At 32.3% G+C, this 20,110-nt stretch overlaps 1 protein-coding gene across 1 annotated transcript in view; it reads left to right on the top strand.

Annotated features, from left to right (window-relative positions):
* LOC129216404 (transient receptor potential-gamma protein-like) overlaps window positions 1-20,110 on the top strand; it is a 133,935-nt gene that overhangs the window by 93,715 nt on the left and 20,110 nt on the right. The window contains exon 10 of the mRNA XM_054850622.1: window positions 1,348-1,543. Within this exon, the coding sequence (XP_054706597.1) occupies window positions 1,348-1,543 (196 nt within the window). The remainder of the gene's footprint in view (window positions 1-1,347; window positions 1,544-20,110) is intronic.

Raw genomic sequence — 20,110 nt, 5'->3', positions numbered from 1 at the left:
ATGAAACTCGCGAAACGGCATGATAATTTGATAATGTGAAATACACCGCCAGCTCAGTCATTTCCAGCCAAGGACTATTAGCACTCATCAGCCCGGCATAGGAAAGTGACTGAGCTGGAGATGGAAAACCTCTTAAGGAAGCCAAGAGTGCGAAACAAACTGGTAGCTAATATAGAATTAGCAGACCAGACGAGTGACCGAAGCAATGGTTCGGTTCAACTCGAAGATTGAACGCGAGGCAAGGTATATTCAGTAAATTACCACCCATTAGCCAGTTAGGGCTGTCTATTTTAGCCCTGGCTAATGGGTGGTAATTTACTGAATATAATTTGATAATGTGTTTTGGTAATGTTTAACATGCAGGGAAATTCTTTATTGTGACAAGGCTGAACTCCATCTGGTAACTTAACTGTTTTACTGGTAAGACAGTAATTTTAGGGAAATGAAGAACCAAAAAATTGGTTTAAAATTAACGCTATCCTCTGGAGTTATGGGGTAATCCACTGGAGTTAGGGTTAAAATTTCAAGTATCAATAATAACTAAACAGGCAATTGCTTCTTTCAAATGTAGAAGAGTAAAAGCAATTTTCACCCGTCATACCTTGACGGGCGATTTTGTAGTAAATATTAAAGAATAAAACTTTTTATTTTGTAAACTTGGCATCAACGAGGGCTACTGATTAATTGAACAGTGACTCAATGAAAAAATTCTGCTCATTTGAAAGCTTGATTTTACACGATATTGAAAGATGTGCAAAGAATATGTTTTTATGTTTTAATTTATTACTTCATTGTATTTTATTTCTGAGCAGAAGCAATTTCAAGTTTGTTGGAACAGTACTCATGCATTTCTGTCCTTTCTGTTCCCGATTCACTTTTTTTCATTTAGAATCTGAAGTCTCATAGTAAAAATTAAGGAGGCAAACAAAATTATCTTCCACAAAGAATTCCAGTCATTAGTATCATATACAAAATAATATTTTTGTTGAAAGGTATGTTCTTTTATCCATACAGTAACTTCTTGATATTTTGCTTTTTGTATTATACAGAAAAAATGTGGGAATAAAAGTTAATAGAGGGGGGGGGGGACGAAAAAGCAGCAAAGGCGGCGAATGCATTGATAAAACCAAAAATGTGTTACATGCATACATGCACATACATACATATAAATGAGAGAAGGATATAATGACATACTCTCTAAAATTCAAAAAAATAGTTGGGATTTGGATAAAAATCCTCGAATTACCACGAGTACATACTACAGCTAAACTGGGAATGCGAGCCGACGAAATAATTTTATTAGTATCATTTATATTACTATTCATAGTGTCTGAATTTCTCACACAGTTTGTTCGAGTCTTCTCAAACTCTCTTCTGGGCAAGCTTCGGTCTCATCGACCTGGACAGTTTTGAGCTGACTGGAATTCAGAGCTACACAAGGTTTTGGGGTCTGCTCATGTTCGGTTCCTACTGCGTCATCAATGTGGTCGTCTTGCTCAATCTGCTCATCGCCATGATGAATCATTCTTACCAAATGATCTCAGTAAGTTTTGTTATTTGTAAACTGTAAAAACAAATCATGAAATTTTACAGTAAAAAATTCTGGCAACCGTACTGCCGGAACTTCTTACCGTAAATTCCTATTCTACTATAAAATTTTACGATTGAAAAACAAGACTCTGTGGCTAGTTGGACAGAATTAAAAAAAAAAAAATAGTTTTAAACAGTAGGATTCGAACCTACCTGTTCATTGTTCTCAGAACAGCACGCTACGCGCGTTAATATCTAAATGAATCTAAAATAACTAAATGATCAGGGGTTAAACCATTGTGGACTAATGAAGAAAAGTAAATGTGAGATTAAATAGGATTTGCTTTCTCTTTGAGCGTTTTAATTCTAATAGTTGTCGTAGAGTGAAATTGGGAAATTTTGGCTTGAAAATATTGCGTTGAATAACATAATCAATACAACGTGAGATGTCTAAGGTATTTAGCAGCCCCCGAAATATTTCCTTGTGGTGCTTGAACACTGGCAAGCAACCTACCTCCGACTAGCCTACACTGTTAAGATTTTCCCTGAAATTGTATGGTAAAATGTACTGGCATCTATGTTGCCAGTACCGTATACCATAAATAATAATTTACAGGTAGAAAATACGAAAACGCTGTGCCTAGTTGCACTGATTAATAAGAACGAGGTGCAAGCAGTGGGATTCGAACCTACATTCGAATTGTTGCAGAACGGCCTCCCTAGCCCTTAATCTGAGTTGGACCCGAGGGAGGAGCTGGAAAGAGGAGTCATACACTTCGCATCATAAGTTATGCTGCAATCGCTTACTTTTCCATAAAAATTTACTGTATCAGTTTTCTTTCACTTCAAGTTTTTACTCCTGAACTTTTAACAGTGTGCCACGGCACAAGCAAGACACTGCAAGCGTAATCTTAGAGTTAATTTTCCTCTTTCTTTATTTTTACTCTTGTGAAATACGAATATCTTGCAATTTCAGTCACTAAAAAAGAAACTGAATTTGTTTGAAAAGGGAAAAGCATCGCTTAGTTCAAACTAGCAAAGAAAATTTGCTAAAAAAAATCAACTTTTAGCAATTGTTTCGTCTAAGAGCTTTTTAAGGAGGTTTTTTGCTTATCTTGTCCAAGTGTCATCCCGAACGGGTGACAACCAGGGTGGACTACATCCCACTTATCTACTGAGCTGACTGTTTGACTGTTCTATTGAACATTAACTACAGTCATATTCGCATGTTACTCTCATAAGATCAATACACAAAACTCATACTTACCAACATCGGAGCATACTTCAAAAACCACGTGGTCAATTATGAGTGGGTATTTAGTTCATCTAAGAGTATTAGAGTGACCAGCACGTAATTCTACAACGTTTTTCTTCTCCGCACTTTGCAACTATGAAACCATTTCGAGATTGTCAACTTCCACACTTATTTCGTTTTATAATTAACTTGTTATTTTAACTTGTACTTTTATTCAAATATACATTTTTTTTGGGGGGGGGGGGATTTTAAATCATACCCAGTCGGAAAATGATTAAACATATTTCTTGTTGAATTGTTCTAACCAGTGATTGGTACTTACTTATACCTCAGCATACGCCAGAAATCACACCATCAAAAGGTGTGTTTATGCATACTTTATTTTTCAAATTGAGCACTATGAATTAATTAAAGCACTTATATTGAGTTATTCGATAGTGAACTGTGTTCACTTCAATATTTGTAATTGTAACGTGAAAAATGATTCAAGCATACCAGCTTACCATTTATAATAGGAATAGTGTTGCCTTCAATTTATCAAAAATGTTCTCTTTTTGCATGCCGTTTTCTAGCTATTTTTTAATAAATTAAGCTTCTAAGTAATGTACTCAAATATCCTGCCTTGAATGTTAAGCTTGCAGAATATATGTAGGTGTAATTACCATAATTAAAGTACCATCTGATCTTTAAGAAGGAGAAAACTCGTCTTCCCGTAAACATTACTCAAAATGAAATTTACCACGTGTACACACCATTTAAGTCTATTTTTTGTAAAGAAACTTGTTCCATTCCTTCCATTGGTTTTTGAGCTCCAGCTCCCACTAAAAAATTTTATGCACATGCAAACACACAATTCCCAAAAATTGTTAAAATGTATTCAACATTACTTAAAGGATGTAAATCCGCTGAAATTATAAAACCGAAAATCTTCGAACTGAAAACTCTATTCTAAATGCTTTCGAAAATGAAGAAATAATTTAAACTGGGGACAACTTAGGTCTTAACCATTAAGTTCCAAAACACAAAGAGTCCTTTTTAATGCATATTGACAGAACCAGATTCACAATCAATGAAGCGATAAAGTTAGTTTCTCTTTTCTTTTATTTCTTTTCTTTTCTTTTTTTGATAATATTCATAAATAATTCAATGTAGTTTTCTTTTCTATAGTAGTTTCATTTTTATTCTTATTTGAGGTACCATACTTTGTACATTAGACTGTCCCCAAGAAAATTTATTTCTAAAATCAATATGCATACCAGCTAAAGTTGTGCCAAATGACATTTTAAAGGTGTGATAAAAATTTCAACCAAATATTTTAAGATTAACAGACAACTCATGAACATCCAAAATATTTTTTTTGCCCCTTTTTCGACACACAATGTTCATGATGCAATAAATATTAAACAGAAAAATAGTTTTGTTGCTCAATAATTTGAACATCTAAAGCATAATAAAGTTTTAAACATAATGTTTTTCACATTAAAAGCTATCAGTTCTAGTTAACTTCAGTATTTTCAGAACTCTGAACCTCTTAATTTTAACCACCATTGTATGTAGCTGAACATTGTCGTTTTGTTCCTGACTTACTGTAGATCTAAAGTTAAATTCAGAATGAGTTTCAAAAGCATCTCACATTTTTGGAATATAAGCATCTCATACAAGAAATCCTGGCTCTACTAATGTGTTTGAACTATTCTATCCATCATCACGACCACAAATTGCCATTTTTGCTCAACTGAAAGACTTCTGCCCTTTTATAAGCCAAGAAAACTATGAATCATTTGATTAACACACTCCTGGTTATGTTTTAATAGAAAATGAAAAGCAGTGGTTATAGAATAATCAAAATCAGATTGTACAGTTCCTTATGCAACAAATAAAAGAAGAAATCCTACTTCGTCGTGATTATTTATAATTTTTAAAGCTATCACTGATAGCTGTCTGATCACATTTCTCGTTGAGTACGTTTTGCTCACCTGATGCTTATCACTGGGCAAGATGGATAGCAAAAGCCATTTACTGCGCTTGTAGATTTTGTGCTTTTGCAAGGAATTTAAGCTAAAATCATAGAGATCCTAGCATTAAAAAGACTATGTCTGCTCATTACAACATCTATGTAAAAATGTGGCTCAATGCCTCCAGTAGCTGCGATGAGCCACGTAATGACTTATATCTTCTACAAATACCAGAAATATAAAGAAACTAATATTGAAGTGACTCTTATAGTACTTAAAAAATTTGAAGGACAACTTTTGGTGTCTAAGTGTTTATTTAGTAGAATTAGATTTTTTCTCAGATCTCGTCCCTCCAAAAAAAAAAAAAAAAAAAACTGCCATGGTTAAAGCTTTACAGCGACCAAAATTTATGAAGGATTTTAGAAGATTAGAAGTGAAAGATATTATTTTTTTTTTCGGAGTGCACCATTGTTGGATTTTGTTATAGAACAGACTCAGGATCTGTTTTTTGTAATGAAATTTTACCATACTATTTTTTTACAAGTTGATGTTCATACCTCAACTAAAAGAAATGATTACACCCAAGTTAGGAAGTAGTGTCGGAATTGAAGGTAGTAAATGATTGTGCTGAGTGAGCAGTTAAATTAGCAAGAGATTTTGATTTGAAACTTACTAATGATGTAGAACAGCATCAACTCATTTTTCAAATGACGGAAATCTAACTGAAAATTAATGGAATTTCCGTTAAAAATTTTTAAAAAGAACTTTCAGCAAAAAGAATATTTAAAATTTTAATTATTGCTCATTATTAAAAGGAAAGTATAAGAGAAAATGTTTTTGTGTTAAATTTTATAAAACGTAGAGAAACAAAAATATTTTGGAATAAATTAGGTTTTTAAAACTTTTAAGGGTGTTGAGCTGTCACTTAATATTCTTCAAATGGTTTAAAATTTTGCAAGACAGATATTTACATCAAATGTCACAATTATCCATGGTATGCGAGTTGAAATTCCAAACTATTTCCCCATACAAATTTGGGACAGTCTATTGTACAGAAAAGAAAATTGGTTACAACTTTGATGAATTAATTCACAAAGCGGTTTTTTTTTTCCATTTTTTTTTCTTTTTTTTAGTTATGGCATCTTTTAGTTTCTATGCTTTGACAAGATCAACACATATTCCCGTTTTTCATTTTCAGCACTTACTCCAATCTCTTTCCTTTTTTCTCAAGATAAGTTTACGCTTTCTAAAACGCAGATCTCCTTTTTCTTCCCATTATCGGATTACTTTCAATCTCCAATATTTTCAACAAAAAATCCAGCTTCTTTCTCTCTTTCACATTAGTAAAAAGTTGATTTTTGTCTTGAATATGTCTCTTCGAATGCATCGATCAACCTTAGTTTTAGGGTATGAAAAAAAGAAGATAAATAGCTTTTATTAAATTGTTTACTTTGCTGTATGTAACACATTTATGGTTACATTATATTTGGTTTAAAGATTTAAAAAAAATGTATAATCGTTCAATTTAAATGAGTTTCTTTCGCAAAAATTCAAAAACTTATTAAAATTTGGCATGAAATCCATCTGCTTATTCCTCTAGTTCTCATACACGGGATTTCTGAAACACTCTACTAGCAAGTATTTTATTTGAAAACAGCTTTCAGAGATGAAAGCTTTCCTCAATTCCTTAACCTATCTCTAGTTCTCATATAAGGCAGCGAGAAGCAAAGGGATGTAAGTGGATATTAGGGTGGCCCTTAGCTATAGGGTATTTTTCGGAAGTTAAAATTTGATTGCTCCCAACCTCTTATCTTGTTCCAATGAACAATAAAGAAGGCTGTACAAAATTTCTCTTCATTTAGACAATTTCTAGGGGTGCCTCAAATGATTATTATTAAAAATCTATATTAAGTAAAATGCAAACATTGAGGCACATTTTTACAGCTGGGATATAATACTTCAAATAACTCTTTTACTCCAAAATTTTCAAGACTAAATTTAATTGTCAACATTCAAAATTTCAAGCAAATGCTGAAATACATCAAATACTATAGTTTGCAGTCGATTTTAATAATTATGGAGGTTTGTCCGGGCCATAGTCAATTTTCCAAAATCCTTATCCGCCATTTAAAAAAAATAATAATAAAATTAAAAAATAAAAATAAAAACTCTTATGAAAAATTAACACACTTAAACTAAGCTAATAGTGTTTTGATTGTTTGCTTCAAAAGTTCATTTTTAATAATAAATTAGTTAAAGAAATTTAGTGATTACATTTTTATTCTTAATTGAATTTCAAACAGAATTTTACTTCCATAACTCAAGGTAATAATGTAAAAAATGAAAACCAGACAAGAACTCTGAAAAATATACAAAACAATGAATCAATAAATTCAAAGGAAAAAAAAGCATAAAAATATATTAGAAAATAATAGATTTAACTACATCAAATCATTATTTTTTGCGCGCGCCGGAACGGGAAGGGATCCGCGAAGTTCGCAATTTTTCCGGAGGGGATCAGCGGAGGTCTGAAGTTTGGGAACCTTTGGCTAATCGTACTTGCCCAGAGCTAAGAATATTATGAGGAAGTACCAGACTTGGAATAATTTAACTTACGTGTGCGAGAAAAACTCGTGAAGTCGTTTTTTGTACACCAAAGTAAATTTTTATGGTTTGCTTTCAAGTGTTTGGATAGGGTGTTTGAGTAATTAAATCAATTAAGCAAGCCATTACCATATTTCTGGAATATAAGACAGGATTTTACCTACTAAAAGTTGTTCATACTTCCAGATGTTTTTTTTTCCCCCACTGTTTCTGCGGTAGCGAATAACGCAATTAAAGTGCAATTAAAGTTGTTTTGATCAAGCTGATGCATCCCGCTATGATCATGTTGATACCGTGCAATAATTTAAGCCACAAATTTTAAATATGTTTTTGTATTCCAAAAAAGGCTTCGAATAAACAAAAGTACTCAAAGGAAAGAAATTCCTCTTAAAATATACTTAAAAGAGAATGTTTCGGAGAAGCTATCCATACTTTTGTTTGTATTGGTTTTGTTTCTTTGCTTCTTGATGTTCCTTTTGTCGGATATCTTTTCATTCGTATGTTCACTTCTTTTGTATTGAAAAATGTGTTCCTTGTAACGCCAAAACACGTGTTTGCAGTAAGCTGCAAGATTCGGGCAATAAAGCGTTGCTATTTTTAATTTTAATTGTCTGCACAAAAGGTAGTTATTCATTTTTTAAACTATAAATTTGTTCAATAAATGTCACACAACTCTGATAATCTTAGAAGCATGCTCAATCTGTTGGCGCAAATGAGATATTTCTACGCATATATATTTGCATTTTATCCTCGGAAATTTTAAACTTTTTCTTTTAATATTGACATATTCGTATATAAGAAGCTAGTATTACGATTTCATAATACGAAGTATCGACCGTCTAAAAAGGCACCCTGGTACTTCATAAGTAGCAATATGTATGTGTTGCAGAAGTGACTGAACGTCTCCTCCCCCCCTATCCCAGCACGACAAATCATAAGTTTTCAAATGCATTTTTTTTTTTTTTTTTGACAAAAGCTGGTTCTTTATATTACGATACATACTGGCTCCTTTTTACAAAATATGTAACAACTAGCAAAAGCACCAGGCGTTGCCTGGGTTAGTAATAATTGTGAGAAACAATCGCTACTTTCATTCGTTTTCCGTTTTAACTGAAAGAACTCAAAACACCCCACTTTGATGTGATTCAAAATCGAGTTTCTTCCTTACCCATAAAAGTTAAAATAGCAATTCGTATAAAGAACGAAATAACATTCAGTTAGAAACGAAAGCACGACAGTAAAAAGCAAATAAAAGTTTGAAGAATTTCCAAAAATGAAATTTCACTTGTTTAAAAAGATTTATCAGGTCATATTTTTTTTTTTTTTTTTTTTGAACAAGTCTAAAAAAATTTCTATATGGCTATTGAAAACACAAACGGTTTTAAAAAATGTAGCCACCCGTAATCCCACTATACTTGCCTTAGTTCGCTTGGGAAATTTCAATTATTGAGGGTTCTTGTTGCGATTTAAAATGTTACCAAAGCGGTAATCACCATGGATAAGGGTACCCCTCCTTACTTTGTAAAACTGTCTGTTATTGATTTTCGTCAAAGAGATATTGTCGCCAAATACTGAGATATTTTTGGTGACCATAAAACGATGCTAAACATTTTCATCCGAAATAGGTAGTAAAACTAGTAGTGTTTGAAATAGTGCACAAAGACAAATAAATAGAAGTTTTTGTGCAGTTTATGGATTTGCCTAATTTAGTTAGCGGATTATTTTACACTTTAACAAAAGATTTAAAGATTCTTTTAATGGCAACATTTTGGTTACATGTTGTTTACCAATTGGTTGATTGTTAACAGCCAACCAATTCTATATTTAAGTACTACCTGCACATATAATTGCCTGTTTTGCATTTCAAATTAATTTTAAATCGTAATTTGCTAATTGTACAACAGCACGTTGTTATTATCAGCAATACCTAGAATTTCAGAAACTTATGTTATTGTTAAATTTTAACATTCTTTTAAATAGTATTCGGGAATAAAAATAAATTTATCAATTTAATTAAAGTATCATTAATTTTAAAAAAAATGAAGAATAATGAAGAGCTTTGGGTAACTTTCATTACTTAGAATTAGCAGTTATAATTTTATTTACTTTAAAGTTGATTATTCGTGCATTTCAAGTTTGATTTTGACCACATTTCAACTAAAAATATTGAATTAAACTTTAAAAAAGGGTGATTTAAATTTTTAAAAAATCCGATTTAAGTATTAAAAAAAATCGTGATTTTATTTTTCCAACTCTGTAAATTCAACGCACCTAGAGGGCGGCCAGTCACAAAAGTATAGGGCGGTTTCACCTCTAAACATGGGCGTCGCGACCGGGGGGTCCAAGGGGTCCGGAACCCCCCAATATTTGAGGACCGGACCCCCTCAATATTTGAAAATTGGACCCCCTCGATAATTGTCAAGATGAAATTCATTATTTTGGGGAAATTATTTTTGCTTTGAAGACTTTAAACAGTTGCATAACACATAATTTACCATGTTTAATTCATATCAAATAAAACGAAATGGACAACGAAAAAAAATGAACTAAAAAAAAACAAAATAGGTGATGTATAGTGAACGGAAAGTCGGAAAGTGAACTCCAATGACAAACCATTGCTCTGCTCTATGCGCACACTAGCTTTAGTGGAGGATGCTAGAAAGGGGACACCTTCTCCCTATTGCAATGTCAACCATCCATAGTCGTGTCCCCCCAGCTTGAAAGTCATTCCAGCGTATTTGTTGTTATTTAGGGGGAAACAACGGGACAACTTTGAGATACTGAAACTAGATGGACAACTCCCCCCCCCCTCCTTTTTTTACGACTCTCGTGCTAATAATAAGTTAACAGAAGTCAGACGGGGATCTAAATTTCTGCCCCTTTCTTTCTTATCTCCTTTCTCGGCGCTTCCAGGTTTCTGTTTCGAGTTTTGCAGTGTTTATTTCTCCGATTCGATTCAATTTATAGCGACCCCGATGTTACCCAAACAAAATGAGACACCAGACCTCTTTGGCGGTTTTTTGCAGCTGGTAACAACACCCTGGCCTAAGGATGCACAAAAATTTAGAAGACCACTTAGCTGGTCAAAGGCTAAGTTTGGGGTAGAAAGGGAAAGGACGTGTCATGTGTTTTGACATTATTCAACACGTGGCTTCAAAGTACCTTACCGAAGCGCGGTTTCTCAAATGTGTTTGCGGCATCTCAAATTTGACCAAAAAAGCGTTACATTACAGAAAAAAAGAGGAGGAGTCTAAAAATTAACGCGCAATTTCAAAAGCAAATCGTAAGCCAGCATAACGATGGATACTGTGATGTCACTTCCGTAAGACCAACGAAAAAAGAAGCGCAAGATGACCAGGGAAAAAAAAACAGAAATAAAAGGAGCTTCCCTATTGGGAAACGTTCCGACAAAAATAAAGATAATTTCATATTGTCTTTTGGTCTCCTTGAGAGTAGGTGACCTGAAGAGCGCTCCTATTTTGGTAAAAATACTTTTTTTTTTTTACGTATTCGATTACGGCTACGGAGAGGTGGCTTGAAACGGGAAAATGTAGCAAACCACCTACATCAAACGAACCTGAGCAATTTTTAACTACTGAATCATCATCAACATCCACGGAACCATCTTCAAAAAGTCAGAAGACCGTGATAGGTAAGTACCATTCTGTTTAGTGTAATACATGCAGGGGCTCCCCGATTTTATACTATTCAGATGGGGTTACGTTTCGATTTTCCAAATGAAATTCCTAATTACCCACAACACTACATATAATGAGAATATCTTTTAAATGCAATATTTCACAAAAACTACTCGAAATTTGAAGACTCGTCAGACAAAATTTTCTGGGAAAGGAAAGTTTATGAAAGTTCACAGTGTCCACCTATCGAGTAGCCCCCGAATGTCTGCTAATCAGGTATGCTTTACAGTCAATATTTTGACATTAAAAGTCCTATCGAAGCTAATGCGTACAACTTTCTCCTTTTTTTTTTTTTTTTTTTTTTGTGAAATCTTTCATCTTTTATGAATTTTAATGGAATAAATAATACTCCTTTTAATTATTAAAGCTTAACAGAAAATTATCCATTAATAATGCTGCTTTACTGAACAAATTTTATTGAAATAACCATTTTAAAACTTATTGTCACGTGTCAGAAAAAAGCAGTTCATTTCTCTATCTCTTTCCCATCGTCCGCTGATCAGAATTCAATTATACCCCAAATGCTGTTTGTTCTCTGTGTAGGCCAGTACTTTTCAATCTGTGGGGTGTGCCTCTTAAGGCAGGCCTGTCACTTAAAGAGGATCAGGAGGGGCACTTTCCCTGCTGACTTAGAGAAATCAGAAATTAATGTATTTACATGGGCATGGTTTTTGCTGTTTTTTGATTTCATATGCATTGAGTGTATGGAGGATTTAACAAAAAAGCAAAGTTTTGGTGCATTGGTTACAAAAAACCTGAAAAATTAAGAAAATACTTTAAAAGGTTGCATTATTAAAATATGATATCATGAGAGCTTAATTATTTGTGTCTTATTTTATTTTTGTAGTTTTGTTTTTCGTAGGTTCGTGAATGTCATAACAGTGAATTATATACTTTAATTTTTTAATTTTAGAAACATCAAATTAAACTCCTTCGTATCCAACTTGTGCCAAGAACTTAGAGCTGCAGGGTTTACACTATGTAATATAAAAATTTAATTATACAGTTGTCGCGGCTTATATGAGTCACATTTTGTTCTAAACAGCTTTGATTCCATAAAGTGGCTGATTCGATAAAGCTGGATTTCGTTTTTGATGATTTCATTCATTAAGTACGGTTAATTCAACTGGCCACTGCTTCAAAGTGTTGAAAATTTGTTGCGGCTACTCTTGGTGTGCCGCCCTTCGTCGTGTAAAGCGGAAAGAAGCTTCAGTGCGCTGAGAAGGTGAGGTTCCAACTGGCCCAAACTGTCAAACACATCAAGATAAGCTTGACACGGGGCGAACACCTCCATCCTAATAAAGAGATCTGAAAGTCTGAGCCACTGCATCGCCATCTTTGCCCACTGTCTAAAATAAACTTTTTTGGCGATCCCTAAATATCGATAAATGCCAATACATAGTGGAAGGATTGCTTGCCATGGAGGTAGGAATACAGGGGGGAACATGCCGTGTTATCTACTCCTATTGTCCAGTTAGAAGTACACTGTGAGTGAGTGGAGGCCATGTTGAGTGGTGAGAAAGGGGGAAAAGACTCGTATTACTATGGCGAAAATTTCGCGTGTTTTACTTTTCTCGCTCAAATTGATAATGAAAGTATTGATTGCCTACATAGGAAATAAAAAGAAGGGAAAACAATTTTATTTTAAGCTTTAAATTTACAAATAATAAACTAATAGCATAATTAATGCCTTAAGTGAATTAAAATTATTTTAGTGACAAATTAATTATCAACTGATTAGAAATGCTATTTTTTTTTTCAATAAAGCGCACTGATTTTCCCATAGAGAAGGTTACAAAATTATCGAAATTATCAAAACTTTGCAGTTTATGTCCAGACTATAAAATTAGATTACAGCACAATGAAAAAAAGCAGCTAGAAATCAACAAGGATAAATAAAGGAAAAACATAAACGAAAAACTTATTTTGATAAAGTTACAAGAATGAGGTTAAAAATAAAATAAAAGTAACAAACTTTAGATTAGTTTTTAAAAAAGCAATCCCGTGTAAATAAATGTTAAATAGCATAAAATTCTAAACAACTTCTTGAAAACCTATCCACCCAGTTCTTTGAATTTTGATGATTCATTCTTTCTTTCTTTATTATTATTATTTTAGAGATACTACACAGAATACTTGGTATTCGGTATACTGTATATCGGCAGACAAACCGATTATTTGTTTTGGCAGAGTAAGGGAATGTGGGGCAAAGTGAAATGGTTAAGCTGACTGAGCTTTTTCAAAATGAACAAATTGGAAATTTAGAACAGTTAGTAATCTAACGTTGTGAAGCACAAAAATTGCAAAATTATTGCAGACACGTGTTTCGGTGTTACAAGGAACACCTTTTTCAATGCTAAGAAATGTGAGCTTCTGGATGAAAAGAGTGAAAAATGAAATATGTTTGAAATAAAATATTTTCTATTGGATTATAAAAAATATTTTTGATCAAAGGAATCAGTAAATAAAAGGTTGAATGAATAAATGAAAAGATGCTAAAAGAAATAAACGAATAATTAATTAAATAAATTAATTAATGTATGGGGATAAATAAACGAGTGAGTAAAACAGTGAATGAATAAGGAAATAAGTGTATGAATGAATAAATAATTGAATTACTAAATTAAGGTATGTTAATAAAGTAATTAATAAAATGCGTAAAAGATTTAATAAATGATTGAATAATTAAACGAAATTAATTTTTCACTTTTCCCGCATGTACTTGTCTGATTGTGCAAAATAATTAAAATATTAATAGACTTAATATTAACTAAATAAATGTTGCATCGAATATAAGGTCTCAATTAATATTTCAAATGATAATTACAAGAAATGTATCATTTAATAATACCTAGCATAATTTTCGACTTACAATAAAACATTACAATATGAGAATCATTTTTCGAAAATTGCTTGTGTTATCACATTCTATGATTTTCAGAGTTATTTTTTTCTTAGCTAGAATAGGCTACATTTTTTACTACATAGTTAAAATATTACTAGATAGGTGGCGCTAACAGCATAGTAAATATTTCACCATTTCACTTTGCCCCGCTTATTCACTTTGTCCCACATTCCCCTCCCCTACTTCAACATTCGACAACCGCATAGTGAACAAATTTAAAACTTCGAAAATTCCCAAAGAAACATTTTTTATGCAATGAATGAAAGTATCAGTATAATGCCATGTCAGAATATTAATTAAAATTCTTACTTATTATTTTTTTCTCATTTAAATTAATTTAAAAGTTTAAAAAATAATGCTTAGACCTTAAATTTAAATCTTGTTGCTTTTCAATGTTTATTAAATTTCTGACACATTACATTAGTTTTACTATTATAAACTAATATGACACTATAAATAGAAAAAAATTTATAATGTTAATTTGTAAAAAATGTAAAACATTAATTTATTGCTAGTTTACATTAACTGCTACTTTTTTTACATTAAATCATGGATGTAATGTAAAAAGAAAAGCACTTGCATTTTAAATTTTGTAGCATTTTAATTTCTAATTTTTACACCTTATGAAATATTAAATATTGATTAAAAACACAACCTATTAAGAATTAGTCTTTGTAATCAAAGTTTAATTTGAACTTAATAACAAAAAATGAAAGCATTTGACAATGTTTCAAACTTCATTTCACAGTTTTATCGATAGAATTGCTTATAAGTTACCGATGAGTATCAGCAAATCACCTCAATAAATTATAATTTGTAATGATATTTTAAGCAACTGGGGGGTTTGTATTTGTGTGTAAGATAAATGCAGGATTATTTATGACACAAATATATATTATGACACAGCAAATTAATTCTTTTCAATTATTTTAAAGCATGGGATTTTAAAGTATTCTTACTTATAAAATCCGAACCATTGGAAAACTTGATATTCAAGTTTAGTTTCCAACGTTGTATGCATCTTAGGTTAGCAATGAAATACAAGCAAAAATTTTCATAAAAAGGAATTAGTATTTCAATCTATGTTTTGAGGTTTTCCCTCTTCCCATTAGGGGGAGTGGATTGAAAAAAAAATAATAATAAATAAATAGATTTAAAAAAATCTAGGAGTCGGAGTCGGCAATTTTCAATCCGACTCCGCAGCCCTGGTTCAAGCGAACCTTTTGAAAGCGATTTGTCAAAAATCGCTTTTGAAAAATGCGATTAATAACAGATTTTTTTTTAAATGCTAAGCACTTTTCATAATGCACTCAAAAGGACAAAATAACTTTTCCGGGTCAGAAAAGACAATTTAAGTATCCGTGTAGTTTTCCATTATTCTAAGAAAAAGGCTTCACAAACGAAGAGAAGTAAGACTCAAGTCATATAGAGAATGTTTTATCATTTTCTAGCTTTCAATCATAAATTTGAGGGTTGAAACATGCATATTTTTCTTAATGGGAAAGTGAAATGACTTGAGCGCGCTTTTCTTCGTTAGTAAAGTCTTTATACTTTGTCCTTTCTTATATAATTGCCTTTCTGAACCAAAAAAGTTTTTTTTGTCCTTTTGAGTGCATCATGTGAAGTACTTAGTATTTTTTTTTAAAAAATCCGTATTTTGAAGATTTTCGTTTTTAAATAAAATTTTTATTTAGCGTTAAGTTGTACCTTAAGATTAAACAAATCATTTAGTGAAATTCCGAAGTCTCGAAGTGGTCTAGTTACTGAGATATAAGCAAAAGAATGGTTCATAACATACGTTTTGTGATAAAGAACCTAGTATCTCTCTTTACTTCTCCCTGTTATCGATTATTGGCATAGATGAGGATAAAAACTCTAAAAAAGCAACGACAGTGAATAAATTTCTTTCTTGCTCCAGTGAAACCTTGATTCAAAATAGTCATTAAAATTACTATTAACAATACTATTGCAAGGCAACAAAATTTGTAAGAATGGGTTTTATATTCAAATATTTAATGAGGAAAGTGCATGAAATTTGCTGTTTTCCATCGTAACCGAAAAAATAATTTTATTTTAGAATTTTAATTTTTCAGCGTTAAGCTGTACCTTTAAATTAAGCAAATCATTAAGTGAAATCCCAAAATCCCAAAGTGGTTTAGTTGCTGAGATATAAGCGAAAGCAGGCCTCAGATTTTTCCGTGGCAACCAGGCCAAGTAATAAAAGTGCTTAATAAAAATGGAGGTTATTTATCCAATTTTTAATTTAAATACGCTGGAGTTTGTTGCTTGAAATTTGATGATGTTGCTAAAAAATAAGTTTTAACATACTTTTTGTGTATTTCCTGAAAATAATTGAACTCAGCGAGCATGACCAGTTTTAGTTTTTAGTATGGCCCTGGCCCGTAACTCAGGGGCGTGCACAGGGCGGGGGGGGGACTCGAGATTTTTAAAAGGGGGTTGAGATATATTTAGCACCATAAGAGTTAACAATATTTAAGGGGGGACCGTAAAAGTCATGTGTGACGGACCCAAAAATTTCTGTGTATGGCGCAACCATTACTAAGCTAAAGTGACCATAACTGGTAACTGGTCGAACCAGTGCATTTCAATTTATATCAGAAAAATGTATGAATCGTTGTTGAAAATTAATGAAAATTTCACAGCTCTAAGAGTGCAAAGCTCTAATACCATGAGAACTAGTTTTTACCAAGAACCAGAACTGTAACATCACAGTTCAAAAACAATCTAAGTTAAAAAAAAAACCCTAAACCGTGCCCATAGTTAGTCATTTAATGTAACGCAATTCTCCTGATTTTTTCATTTTTATTTTGTCTATTATATGCTAATAATGACCTCTCCGAAAGTGGAAGCTGGAGCTGCTTTAATGAGTGGGAGAGAAAGTGTTTTGTTTGAAAAAAGTTACTATATGTTTGAAAAAAAAATGGCATTTGAACCCATGCACCCCACCAATTTTTGCCCTTGTGCAAAAATATAAATTAAAATTATTGAGATTCATACAATGTAAGTGCGGCTTACTAAACGCCTGTGTTTATAAATTAATACGAGTTGTAAACTTATTTCTGCACATTCTACAAAAAGTACAATACAATTTTTTTTAAGATCATTTTTTCTTTTTACTGAATTTTTAAAAAAAGTCAAACACAAATAAGGGATTTTTGCAGAGGTGTTCATCGCTAAACGCAGAAGTATTCTCTGCTACATTCAAAAGTAAATATTTTGATCCGATCTGCTAATAATACTGAACTTTATTTGGAACTTAGAAGCATATGAGATGAGAAACGCGGTTTTCGAGATGAAAATATATTTTAAAGTTAGTTGACAAAGTCGTCAAATACGACCCCCCCCCCCCCCCCTCTCGTCCCCCGCTGAATTTTGCTTAAATGCACAACTGATTATGTGCATAATACTAATTATCAATTATTACAAACTAATTATCAATTATTTACAACTGTTATTCAGAAAAAATTTAGAGAAAATAGCTTCCAAGTTCCTGATCAATCATTCAATGAACGCTAAAATTAGCTATTTTAAAAAAGCGATTATTTGCTCTTTTTTAACAAAATATTATTTATCGGTTTTAATAAAGTAGATTATTATTTAAATTAGCATTTGATATTTTAGTTTGAACAAATCATTAACCGTTTACCCCGCCAATGTTCCAAAAATGGAACATCATATTTAAGTGAAAATTTTCCCAAGAAATAACGTTAAAATAAACAAGTTTTTTTTAACACAGTTTAGTCTTGTTTCAAAGTATTTTTTGATTTCCTGCTTGATTGTTTATATGTTTTCAATTATTTATTGCGATTTTTCAAAAATGAGTGTTTTTTTAGCTTTTTGCAACTTTTTCTTATAAAATTTACCAAAAATTGGTTTTTCCAGAAAATGTGATGATATTTATTATAGTTGTGAAAAATACTTCAATATATGATTTTAAAATGCTTGTAGAAATGTACAATGATATTTCCGAAAGGTGTACCCCTTCAAAATAGCATGTTCCAATTTTGGAACATTGGCGCTTTTAGGGAGTCAAATTTCCAAGAAGTAAACCGTTCGACTTCCAAGGGGAAATTTCATTTTTCGTAATATATGTTTCTTTTTTTTTTTCTCATTTTGAATGTACTCTGATGTAGATGTTGGCAAAACCAAGTAAATTTATACTTTGAAAGGATATGACGTTTCGTTAGCAAAGAAAATAATAACAGTCTTCTGTTTGACGGACTATATGGCTCCGAATCCACACCTGCTCGGACAGCTGCATTGTCACGTAATAATAAAAAATAATATTAGTGAGTTTTATTCTTCATATTTTAAATGCAGTTCAATAATTCGCTAGCTTTGTTTTCGGGCGAAAGGAAATTCTGTTTGACGTATACCAACTGTTCATAAATGTTAAAAAATGTCTACAAGATTTCTTACTGTAGAACAAGCTGTGGCTTATTTAGAGACATTGTCAGATTCGGATTTGTCAGATGTAGATATATGCCAATTACCCCCTGATGAACTAGGCAATATCACTGAGGAAGAATAGATGTTGACAGAGATGAAATCCTACAATTTTTTTGGTTTGTTGCTATTGAGTGGGTACCATTCTGTTCCTTCTGAAGATATGTATTGGAGCAGTGCAAAAGATACATCTGTGCCAATCGTACTAACAATTATGCCTCAAAATCGTTTTCGAAAAATAAAAAACAACTTTCATTTGATGGACAACCATGAATTAAAACAAAATGACAAACTAAGAAAAGTTTTCCTTATTTACGAAGAATTGTGTAAAAACCCTCAACAATTTGGTGTATTTCATGAAAAATTAAGCATAGATGAATCTATGGTTCCCTACTACGGTCGGCATTCATGTAAAATGTTTATTAGATGAAAACCAATAAGATTCGGCTTCAAAATTTGGATGCTGTGCTCTTCAAGTGGATACCCATATTCCATGGAGATTTATTCAGGCAAAAAAGAAGGAACCCCTTATGTGCAATTAGGATCCAGAGTTGTAAATGATCTATTATCAGTTTTGACTGACACGTCTAAGCATGAAGTATACTTTGATAACTTTTTTACATCATATGGCTTAATTTCTCAGCTATCAAAAAAAAGTGTACGAGCAACAGGAACAATTCGTGAAAACTGAACTGGCCATTGTCCACGGAAATCCAAAAAAAGCCCTTTCTAAAGAAGATCGCGGAAATTTTGACTATCGATCTGATGGATCAGTGTACATGTGCAGCTGGAAAGATAATGCAGTGGTTACAGTAGCATCTAATTGTTATACACATGAGCCACTTGCATCTGTAAAATGTTACTCAAATTCGCAGAAATGCAAGATAGATGTGCCATAACCTCATCTTATCAAGAGATACAATGAAGAAATGGGGGGTGTGGACGTCTTGGATAAACTTTTAGGGAGCTACAGACCTCATTTGAGGAGTAAAAAATGGTGGTGGAATCTTTTTAGTAATGCGCTGAATATTTCAGTTGTAGCTAGTTGGTTACTTCATTGTGATTTACACCAAGTCAAGATGAAGCATTTAGAGTTCCGAAGAGAAATAACAACTCACCTCCTAAGAAGAAAAGTACGAGTGGAAAGTCCTCCAGGGCCTCGTTGTCATTTACATAAGCGGTCAAGAATGTCTGAGGGACATTATATTGTATCTGCATCCCAAGGACGTTGCGCGGTGTGCAAAAAAATACGGCTAAGAAATGTTTCCATTGCGACAAACGACTTCACCAGCAACGCTTCCTTTCATATGATGGGCATTAGATATTTCTGTATTGGATTTTCTGTATTGGATATGTACACAAATGCAATTTCTAATATTATTTTTTCCGCAATAAAGTATGCTAAGATAAAAACCGCATTCAAAACCTCTTAGTTTAAAAAAATTCTCTGAAAAAAAAAAAAACTTCATGCAAAACGCCAATGTTCCAAAAATGGAACACACTGAAAATCATAGTAAAAAAATTTTTTCTGGAAATTTTATTTTATTTCTGTATTTACTAGACATAAATAGACATAATTTCGAAAAATTACTCAAATTTGATCATCCGTCAGTAGTTCGGCGGTTAAACGGTTAATAAAGTCATTATACTTAATTTTTCAGTTGAAAATAAGCTATAAATATTTATTATTTTCCTC

This window comes from Uloborus diversus, chromosome 1 (assembly GCF_026930045.1).
Source record: "Uloborus diversus isolate 005 chromosome 1, Udiv.v.3.1, whole genome shotgun sequence".
Classification (NCBI taxonomy): Eukaryota; Metazoa; Arthropoda; class Arachnida; order Araneae; family Uloboridae; genus Uloborus; species Uloborus diversus.
Note: the sequence above shows the minus strand (reverse complement) of the source record. Positions and strands in the feature narration are given on the sequence as shown.